This window comes from Engraulis encrasicolus, unplaced genomic scaffold, assembly GCF_034702125.1.
Source record: "Engraulis encrasicolus isolate BLACKSEA-1 unplaced genomic scaffold, IST_EnEncr_1.0 scaffold_672_np1212, whole genome shotgun sequence".
NCBI lineage: Eukaryota > Metazoa > Chordata > Actinopteri > Clupeiformes > Engraulidae > Engraulis > Engraulis encrasicolus.
Genome location: NW_026945997.1, coordinates 5,651 through 17,500, shown reverse-complemented (window position 1 = coordinate 17,500; position 11,850 = coordinate 5,651). Strand labels below are relative to the sequence as shown.

General features: G+C 39.8%; 1 protein-coding gene across 1 annotated transcript; it reads right to left on the bottom strand.

Moving 5' to 3' along the window:
• Positions 1-5,480: 5,480 nt before the first annotated feature.
• On the bottom strand, positions 5,481-10,669 carry LOC134444697 (uncharacterized). Its single transcript, XM_063193923.1, has 4 exons — positions 10,521-10,669; positions 10,242-10,394; positions 9,562-9,654; positions 5,481-6,320 (listed from the first exon to the last, which is right to left on the bottom strand). Exons 1-4 carry the CDS (start codon positions 10,662-10,664, stop codon positions 5,997-5,999), a joined length of 714 nt encoding a protein of 237 aa, XP_063049993.1. The 5' UTR covers positions 10,665-10,669; the 3' UTR covers positions 5,481-5,996.
• Positions 10,670-11,850: the final 1,181 nt, after the last annotated feature.

The window sequence follows — 11,850 nt, the reverse complement described above, 5'->3', positions numbered from 1 at the left end:
TTAATTTGCTTGGACACTGGTACTGTCCCAACCATAAACTGTCAACACCGTCGGGGGTTTTAATAGTATTATGTTACATTAATGTTAATTATATATACTTTTTCAGAAGCGGCATGAAGCCCCTAAGAAACAGAGCGAAAACGAAGTGGCTAATGTGAGCAAAAAATGCATAATATGTAAAAGAGTGTTTTTTTTGTCTCACACCGTCAGATGTCACCACCGTCAGATTTTGTTCCACTCATCATCTTGTTCCATATTTTACTAAATTGTGCTGGTAAATGAAACATTACCAGACATGTTAGTAATAATTGTGACCCAAACTTATACTCCAGCCTCCACTGAGGTGCATTTGGAGGGTTTTTTGTCACAAAACCTGACGGTGGTGACATCTGATGTAGTTCACAAAAAAGCATGTTTTTGACAAGTTTTAAGAATATGCTTCCAATAAGTATCTACAATTATGTTGAATTGTCAAAGTAATTCCCTTTAATACAGTAAACACATTTTTTTAACTTCTAATTCTGTCTGACGCTTTTGACAAAACCAAGAAAGAGAACCAAAAAAAAAGTAAAACATGGGGAGCTTGGACAATACATTCGCTGCACAGCCAAGACCTTCGTCTATGATAATATACCTCTATATTCTGGATATGAACAACTTAAAACCTGTTTATGCCACATTTTCAATAATCTAGGCCTACTTCCTATAGTATCTCACAAATGAAGAAAAAACAGATGCACAAACATACTGTGCACACACAAAAATAAAGTGTTTATGCTAGATGTCATTGACTTGAGAGGGCTATTTATTTAGCAAAATGTAGGTAATAATTAGGTCACTTTCACCACCTTCAGATTACTGTCACCACCGTCAGTTCTTAAGTCACCACCGTAAGAAGGAGTTTTGGACATTTTAAAAGAATGTCCTTACAAACTTTTCCTTTGGAGTTGTTGAATTATCAAAGTAATAGCAAATTTAAGCCTACACGAATATTTGTGAAATTACAAAAAATTGTTTGATCTATTTAGGCATTAAGTAAGCATTGTCTGACAGCACATATTTTTAAATTAGAACACATGAAACAGTATTAAAATAGAATGAAAGTGAATTTTCAACATTTAAAGGCATATGTGTGAACCAAAAAACACACACAATCACTTAAAAACTCCAGATACATATGCAACTAAATCAATAGACTGTATATTGCTTTTAATTGTGTCTGACGGTGTTGACAAAAAACAAGGTGAAAACAAGGAGAAAAACCTGATTTCTGACAAAAATTCAAAATGAGGAGCCACTTTCTCAAGAATCAGTGGTTTAATACTTGTACTTTACATTGTGTTTTCATAAATATGTATACTTCACAAGGAAAAAGACTAAGGATAAAAAGAAGACAGGGAACAGAATCAAACTTGAAAATGCCACACAGTAAATAATTGGGTTAAAAAAGCAGAATCCTGGGCATGCGGTAAAATATGAAGCTAAACAAAACTAAATGTGACAATATGTAATGCCATAAGGACTATACTAGATTTGTGTAAAAATGATATATGATCTGTCAAAGTGTGTTGACATGTCAGTTGATTTATGATATCACAGTTGAGAAAAGACCTGCCACTTTGATGGTGTATAGACAGTATATATATATTTATGCCTGCAAAGCAGTTTTGTGTTGAAAAGCAAATTACACAGGTGGAATAATGGGGTGAATAAAGGGAGAGACTGACAAAGAGCCCAGGAGTGTTGGTGGGTGCAAATAAACTCACAAATACACACACACACACGCACACGGACGCGCACGCACGCACACACGCACACACACACACACACACACACACACACACACACACACACACACACACACACACACACACACACACACACACACACACACACACACACACACACACACACACACTTACTTCATACTTCATAACTTCATATACATATCCAGAGGTGTAGTGGGTCTGTGCTGCATTGGTAATGGCAGGCATGTTGGGTTAAACTCATCAGGGTGTATGAGCTGTTAGAAGAGCTTTGGTCAACATGAGACACTATGCTTGGAGGGTCCGGTGTGTGTGTGAGTGCGTGTGTGTGTGTGTGTGTGTGTGTGTGTGTGTGTGTGTGTGTGTGTGTGTGTGTGTGTGTGTGTGTGTGTGTGTGTGTGTGTGTGTGTGTGTGTGTGTGTGTGTGTGTGTGTGTGTGTTCTTCTGCAGTCAGTTGAGGTGAATATGCCCTTTGTGGAATTTACAAACAAAAAACAATTGATTAATTATTCAGTACACAACACATGAATGCAATCACTTTTCTGTATTCAATTGTTGACACCACTCTCTCTTTGGTCTCTCTCTCTCTCTGTAGTGTGTGTGTGTGTGTGTGTGTGTGTGTGTGTGTGTGTGTGTGTGTGTGTGTGTGTGTGTGTGTGTGTGTGTGTGTGTGTGTGTGTGTGTGTGTGTTGAGATTCACAAAGCTGTACACTTTGAAGTACATGCGCCCCCAGATATTTCAACAACTCCTCTCATTCTAACTAGAGTTAGTTGAACAACAGTATGTCTCAGAGGTGAGGTTAGGTGTAGGTGTTTGATCTCACACTGGAAGGCAAAACTGTGAGTGTGAGAGTTGCACCTATCTTATCGCTCTCTGTGTGTGTGTGTGTGTGTGTGTGTGTGTGTGTGTGTGTGTGTGTGTGTGTGTGTGTGTGTGTGTGTGTGTGTGTGTGTGTGTGTGTGTGTGCGTGTGTGTGTGTATTTGTGTGAGTGTCTGTTTGTGTGTGCGCACATAGGGGGCTATCAATCAGAGCCTGTTCCCATGTATGAGTGGTCAGGTGTGAGCGTGGCTAAATCAAAAACCCTGGAGTAATAAAGACTGGATCATAGACGTGAACGGAATAGGAAAGAAATAAAAGCAAGAGGAACAGAAACATGGATGAGGTTGACTCCATCCTCCTAGATCCCTTACCAACTCCATCCTTGTTTAGATATTCTTCCTTCAGGCAGAAGGTTCAGAGTGCCTTTGGCCAGAAAAGCTATATATTAAAAAATCATTCATCCCCACATCTATACACACACAGAACACTCATTCCCCACATGCCTCAGATACAGTAAATGACACACACACAAGCCTTCAATCAAAACACAATTTTCTAATTTGGCAACATGTTAAATAATAAAGCTTTTTGAATCTTGAAAGCGAGAGCGAAGAGCGGAATCAAGGATAGGGGACAAGAAAGAAAATTCAGAATAAGTGAGTAGTAAAGTAAGTAGAGAGGGGAGGGGCAGCAGTAGGGCTGACAACTCTCGGGGGGTATTTAGTATTTAGTATTTCTTGATACAATTTCCAGCATTTTAACCAAATTGTGTCCATTTCAGCTCAATACGGAACAGTTATTTTGTTTTTTTATGCGTAATATGGGCACGATGGCGTATTTCAAGGGACGGTTGGCAACTCTAAGCAGCAGTCTGAAGTGGATAGGAGAGCGGTAGCAGTACGCTGCCAAGCACTCCCAGGAAAACAGGTGTTGGATCAAACAACATTTAAACCTCAGACGGTCTCTGTCAGGTGTATAGGTGATACGGCCTATACTGTATACACCTGACAAAGACCGTCTGAGGTTGAAATGTTGTGCTGAATAGCAGCAACAGTGTGCAGATTTGTCCTTATTTTATGTGTTTCTGCAGGAGCCAGATGCAGATAGACAAACCAATGTGGCTGGATCAAAAACACAAATGACTGATGAGAACCAGTTGGATATCTATCCACTTCTATACAGCAAATGAAGCACCGGAGAACACCGGCAATGTCTTCCACTTCCAATTTGACAGACTTAAACTGTTCATGAATGAACTATAGTGGTGTCGTTGTCAGCAAAAAAACAGTTATTGCGTGCTTGTCCCTCTCCCCCTGCAACACTTCTTTTTTTGTTACTTAGTTTTGCATTTAGCAAGCTCTAGGTGATATTCCTCGATGCCATATGGCATATGGTTAGTGTGTGTGTGTGTGTGTGTGTGTGTGTGTGTGTGTGTCAGGCTTGTACGAAATTCAGAATTTCTGAATTAAATTCAATTCAGGAAGTGGAATTGAATTTGAATTGAATTGACTCCACCCCTACAGGATGTTGAATTGAACTGAATTTGAATTACAGGAAACAGAATTCAAAATGGAATTGAAACTCACTGCAATTCAGGAAGTGGATGAACATGCAACTTTTGTGTTTTCAAAATAGTAAAATACAACAATAACAGTGTAACTAAGTACAATAGCATTAACAAAAATATATTAAACCCCCAACAGGTGACCTAAGGGGGGTATAATTCACTCTTCCCACACACACCTTGCAGTGCCGGGAATAGACACATACTTATAAATACACTGTAAACCCTGAAAAGTTCAGTTTACTTAAACCATATGTGGAAACTGGTTACCTTGAAATGTATGGTACAATACACTTCAGACATCTAGTTCGTGTAAATTCCTTTACCAAGTAACATGAACTAATCATGAGAAGTGGTATACACTTCAGACATCTAGTTCATGTAACTTCATTTACCAAGTAGCATTAACTAATCATGAGAAGTGGTATACACTTCAGACATCTACGTCATGTAAATTCCTTTACCAAGTAGCATGAACTAATCATGAGAAGTGCTCTGTAATTAAAGCCTGATCGTTGTATTTACTCGACCAATATGTGGAAACTGGTTACCTTGAAATGTATTGTACATTAAAATAATGAACTATAGTACAATAAAACAAATGACAGTGTATGGCGTTTTCATCATTTTTATTTGAATAAAAACAACGGCAATGAACATTGACAAATTGCATGAATACTTGAAATCTTAAGGAACGGTCCACTTAATTTCAAGAAATTGCTCATGTGTATTTAAGTCCCACCAATACATGAGAACAGTTTTTTTTTTTCGTATGTGTTTGCATTGCCTTAACATTATAGCCAAATTAAGCGTATGAAAGTCTATGGTAGCAAACATAACATGAAATGTACTTGTTAACTATGTGAAAATCAGAAAACCTTTAAATCCTGTAAAATATTGGTTCGACCTTTTTTAAAATAAATGCAGCCTCGAACTCCCCATTGTCCTCATTATAAGCATTTCAACACCCCCTTTAGTATTTAAAAATAAAATAAGAATACATAAGAAAACCAAAATTACCACAGAAAGAGGTGGGAAAAAAAAAAAGTATATCTTTCAATGGGGAAAACATTAAAGAAATTTCACTTTGACACAATTAACAGTAGCCAGCGTCAACTTGTTCACTAAAAATGACTTGAAGTGCAACCATCAATGTCTCAAAATGTTTCTTTTGGTGAAATTCAGCTTTCCAATGTTACGGCATTCATGCAGCACCAAACCACGCCAGTCCCACTGCCATACTTGATTTTACAGACCGGACACTTTTCTTTGTCCAAATCACTTTTTACCACTATACAAGCTCGACACCATCTAAAGCAACTGTGTTTATCTTGGTGTCAGACAACACAACATGGTTCAAGCAACCCATATCCTTACTCTTGTTTGTCTCTGATTAGACCAAGATAAACACATTTGCTTTAGATGGTGTCAAGCATGTGTGGTGGTAAGAAGTGATTTGTGGCAAGATGTGATTTGTACAAAGAAAATTGTCCGGTCTATAAAATCAAGCATGGTAGTGGGACTTGCATCGTTGGGGGCTGCATGAATGCAGTCAACATTGGAAAGCTGAATTTCACCAAAAGAAACACATGTCAACATGTACTTTGACTACTGAAGCAGATCATGATTCTCTCTGAGATTTTAACATGGGGTGTACTCACTTTTGTGAGGTACATTTTGAGACATTGATGGCTGTATTTCGAATCATTTTTAGTGAACAATAAACTGAAGCGGCTATACAAGTTGTACGCTGGCTAATGTTAATTGTGTCAAACTGACAATGTTAACAGATATACTTACAAATAGAAATACTGTAACTGAGAGGGGGCAAGATAATACAAAGGCCTACATTGTGAGCTGGTTCTTCAACGTTTGCACTTTTGCGTTTAGCTTCTCTTTACCGATGTTCAGCAGAACATGTTGCACAAAGTTGAAGGTGTTTCTCATGTACCTGGGGTAGTCGAGATGTAAGGCGTACACAAGCCCAAAGAGGATGTAAAAAGCTTGGGGCAGAGTTTCAATGTCAGCCATCAGGATGCTCCCCTCCAGAATGATGGCCACTCCAGAGGATGGTGGCTGGTGGCTGCAGGATGGTGGCTGGTGAGCACCGTCAGCTGGCGACATGAGTAGGCCCACGGCCGTTTCAGCAACTAATTCATCAGTGGCATCCTAAGAAACAGATAACACACACAAGGAGAGGGAAAATTATTCAATGTATTCCTAGACTTGTTTGGGTCGATGATTTACTTCGTTGTTCTTCATCACCACAAATCCAAAATAGAGAGTATTGTACCGAAAGCACCACCAATCCCACACACCTAAGTTCCAATCATTTTCACACAACACCCTTACTCACAGTGGATATTTAAGTCTTGCACACCCGTTTAAAATGCCAGGTTTTTGTGGTGTAAAAAATGACAGCAAGACATTTCCAGAATTCATACTAGCCATTCACAACCTTGAACCAATTCAACTCTTGACAGATCGTAAGGACGTCCCCTGTGTACAAACCTCTTCAGATCACCCCACAGATGTTTGATGGGACTGGGGTCAGAGCTCTGGTTGGCCCATTTCTTATTCCAACAAAGTTGTTCTTTTGCTGATTTTGATGTGTGCATAGGGTCATTGTCATGCTGAAAGATAAAGTTCCTTTTTATCTTTGGAACTGGGGACTTGGTCCAATAATTGATGGAAATTATGAACAAGCTGTGTTGCCTTTTGGCCTTCTGTTAGAAAGCGCAACATGAACAGGAGCTTCATCTTTCAGCATGTCAATGACACTATGCAAGAAAAGAAAATAATGGCTCTACCAGAATAAGATTGAGGTTATGAAATGGCCAAACCAGAGGCCTGAATCCGATCGAACACACAAAATTGGCTTAGAATGTATCTGGGTCATTTCACGTGAAATCAGACGCTTTGGGACCCGACCGATCCGGATTTCAATCATACTTGGTGTGCCTTTTTAGTAGCAAGGTAGCACCCCAGAACTGCATTGGTTTGAATCTGACACTAATATTAAGGGAGAAACAGACTAGGAAAGGTTCACATTTTAGGGTAGGACACTATACATTCAGCCTTGAATATATCAGTCAGTGTTAGTCACAAAAAGATGCCTGTGGTATTGTTTGAAAGCTCTTTTCTGGCTCTACATATCTCTACATATTACACAATCAGCTTGGAATACAACAACTCTCAGAATATGAATTATGATAAATTGAAAAATTAAAAATTGAATATCTAAAAAAACTATATTTTAAAATGGCCAGTTCCTTGTCCAAACGTAGTCGACAATGTCATTAGCAACACCTCAAATGCTGGTGTTCGGTTCTTTATTCATTTCAGAGAGAATTTGACTCACAAATATGGCATCATACAGACCACTTACTAATAATATGGTAATACCATAGTAGCATCACATGACAAAACAAAAACAAAACAAAAATGGTCAGTTTCCATGGTCCCAGGTTTCAGAAACTAAGGCAGATGTCCATTTATACACACCAAATGATATGTGAATGAACATTCCTTCTCTGTGTACCTGTGTCATCTTCCCTTTACCGTACTTTAAAGAGATAATCAATGGCTACACTCTCATTTTGTGCTCTACCAGTGCATTTGAAGCAGCAGCTGTGTCTTTTGTAGATAATGTATAAGTACGTCCCGTTGCAGTTAGGTTCCACTACCAGAAGCACATCCTGATGATCCATGGCAAGTCTATCTGGTCTGAAGGGAAAAGTGAAGGATGGAGATGGTCCATGAGGATGCAGGAAGTTCAGTTTCACCTCTCCAGTGCTCAGCATACATTCCTCAACACATGCTAGCCACCAGTTGCCATCATATACAGCTACAACATACCCTTTGATGCTTGAAAATGTAACACATTCCTTTACTGAGCTCACTCTTTCAACTCCTTCTCTGAATGCGGAAAATGGCCTAATGTCCATTGACAATGGGCAGAAGCTGTGTAGTTTTTGAGTACCTGGAATAGTTCTTGCTGATTCAAACCTCTTCAACAGTTTCTCAGCTTCATGATGGTGCATCTCTCTCAAGAACATCCATTGCCAGTTTGCCACAACAGAGATGTACCATCATGAAGCTGAGAACCTGTTGAAAAGGTTGGAATCTGCAAGAACTATTCCAGGTACTCAAAAACTACACAGCTTCTGCCCATTGTCAATGGACACAGTGGACATTAGGCCATTTTCAGCATTCAGAGAAGGCAGAGTTGAAAGAGTGAGCTCAGTAAAGGAATGTGTTACATTTTCAAGCATCAAAGGGTATGTTGTAGCTGTATATGATGGCAACTGGTGGCTAGCATGTGCTGAGGAATGTATGCCGAGCACTGGAGAGGTGAAACTGAACTTCTCCATCCTTCACTTTTCCCTTCAGACCAGATAGACTTGTCATGGATCATCAGGATGTGCTTCTGGTAGTGGAACCTGTAACTGCAACGGGACGTACTTATACATTATCTACAAAAGACACAGCTGCTGCTTCAAATGCACTGGTAGAGTACAAAATGAGAGTGTAGCCATTGATTATCTCTTTAAAGTACGGTAAAGGGAAGATGACACAGGTACACAGAGAAGGAATGTTCATTCACATATCATTTGGTGTGTATAAATGGACATCTGCCTTAGTTTCTGAAACCTGGGACCATGGAAACTGACCATTTTTGTTTTGTTTTTGTTTTGTCATGTGATGCTACTATGGTATTACCATATTATTAGTAAGTGGTCTGTATGATGCCATATTTGTGAGTCAAATTCTCTCTGAAATGAATAAAGAACCGAACACCAGCATTTGAGGTGTTGCTAATGACATTGTCGGCTACGTTTGGACAAGGAACTGGCCATTTTAAAATATAGTTTTTTTTAGATATTCAATTTTTAATTTTTCAATTTATCATAATTCATATTCTGAGAGTTGTTGTATTCCAAGCTGATTGTGTAATATGTAGAGCCAGAAAATAACTTTCAAATAACACCACAGGCATCTTTTTGTGACTAACACTGACTGATATATTCAAGGCTGAATGTATAGTGTCCTACCCTCACACGTGAACCTTTCCTAGTCTGTTTCTCCCTTAATATTAGTGTCAGATTCAAACCAATGCAGTTCTGGGGTGCTACCTTGCTACTAAAAAGGCACACCAAGTATGATTGAAATCCGGGTCGGTCGGGTCCCAAAGTGTCTGATTTCACGTGAAATGACCCATCTGCAATGTAAAGTAATGCACTGGTAAGCCTACAGCTTCAGTCCCAATATTGAAATTCAATGTGGGTGCTGCAACCGAGCTGCTTTAAAGGTTTCAGTTTGTTTTTCAATTGTATTGTATTGGTTAAGCATTAAATATTGATCGTGGTAGAATTCATTTCAAATGAATGGCTGAAGTTGAAATACTTACAGAGCTGGTCCTAAAAAAGACTCCTGGATCATCACCCAAGATGACTGGCAGTCCACGTAGAACCAGGCACCTAATGTCTGTTGGTGTAGTTGTCTGGAGGATGGTAGACATAAACAGTAAAACAACAACAACAACAACAACAACAACAACAACAACAACAACAACAAAAACACCAAATAAATGATGACCAGTGCTGCTGAATGACCATGAAAAGGGTAGATAGAACACTTAAGATTGATAGTGATCATAGGGTATAATTATACAAGCAGACACTCAATTAGAACACAATGGCCTTTTTGTTGTTGCAAAAGCTCTCATGTCTGAGGGGATGTGTCAAAAGTCACATGGCAAACAATTAGGTTAAGTGCTTCAGGTGGGCAAGAACGCATGGTATAGCTGCATTGATGCTTATTTTACTGCTTTTGTTTTCCTTAGAAATTTAGTTAAACATTATTAATGGAATTATGGAAATAAATCAAAATTTTCATGATATTCTAATAATGTGGCCAGGATCTGTAGACTTGGAGCTGCGTTGGGTTTTTTGTGTTTCCTTTATTTTTAGTAAAGCGTGCATGATGGGAATTAAGACGTGTAAAGAAATAGAGGAAAGTATTATGGAAAGATAACAAGATGAGATAGAGATAAACAAACAGTATGAAATAGACAGATCTAAAACTTACCTTTGCCTCTAGAATAATCTGATTCAGCTTCTGGCCCATGGTACCGGTTTTCTTTTTGAAGATCTCAATCATGTTGGGGGCGATCTGGTCAAGGGCTTGCAAAAAACTGATGCTGAGATTCTTGCCGACGATTCTGTTGAACTCGTAGCAAATCTGAAACATAGAAAATAGAGCATTCACATTTAAAGAGACGTTTCAACAATACACTAAACACAAATAACCAAAATATATCAAGAACTACATTTAAAAGCAGAACACATTTGACTTTGAATGTCATACCTGACTCTCTGTGAATAGGGCAGGCCATCTGTGCAATATTTCAGCAATTGGTGGCTTGTCGTGGACTGCTTCCTTCCGGCGCAAGGCAAAGGTGAGGTCCATGTACCTGTTGACAATGGCCGTACTCGGATGGGCCTTCTTCATTTCATGTGCGAGATGCTGGCGGAGCTCCTCCAGCTTGTCCTCGTCCATCCCGTCTGGGAAATCTGGTAAGAAGTTAAGTTCCCCCTTCTTTGCTTTCTTGATGTTCTTGCGAGGGTGCTCACCATCTGGAGACATCCCGCCACGCCTCCTGCTGTTAATGGTTACGTCACGTCGTCCCATCTGTCTGAGTTTGGTCCGGTAGTTGCCCATTTTGAACTTCAGGCTATTGACCCATCCAGCGAAGCCACTAGACGAACCTCGTTCTTTCAGACACGGATGAGTCTGAACTAAGGCTTTTGCAACCTCTTCAAAGTTTCCGGGGTCCGGATAGGGTTGAAACGTGTACATAGTTTCAGCCAATTTTTGCAGAATGTCATGTTTAAGTTCTTTGGTCACCTTCAGATTAGCTCCATCCCTGAGATACAGCAGGTTCCCTTGGCGAAGACGGTACTCCACATCAACCGAGAACTTCGGGATCTCAAACTCCCCTGGCCACTGCAATGTTCTGGTGCTCATGGAGGACCCAGGAGATGATAGGATTTCAGTGTCAGCTTCACTGAGTGCATCACTGTGTTCAGTCTCTGGTGTCACTGGTTGGAGTTCAACTGGTTGGAGTTCAACAACTGGAATTATTTTGACCGTTGCCTTGTCAGGCAAGTCAGCAAGATTTGTCAAATTGCACAGGGCATAATTGAACTCTGGATCTTCATATTGAAGAACGAAGCTGTAATTTGCTTGTATGAAATTTTTTATCCACACCACCAACTCTTCGACCGTGTCTGGCCTTGTAGTGGTGACCCTCCTGACATCGTTCTCGTCAACGAAAATCCGTAGCATCAATGGTTGTGCAGCCATCTGAGGGAGGGGACAGAAAGCAAGAGAGAGAGTGAGAGGCGGTTAAGCAGATTGACAAGAAAGAGGGAGAGGGCACAAATGCACAAGAATGAAAGAGTGAGAGCTTGCAAGACAGAAGGAGAGTGTGCGTGTGAGAGGATGAGAGAAAGGGCAAGGAAGAGGGAGAGAAAAAGAGCATACACTCACAAGAGGGAGAGACAGGTGTGTGTGTGTGTGTGTGTGTGTGTGTGTGTGTGTGTGTGTGTGTGTGTGTGTGTGAGTGAGTGAGTGAGTGAGTGAGATTTAGCAAATAATATATTGTTTCAGTGTTACCATCAGCTTTCCATTAATT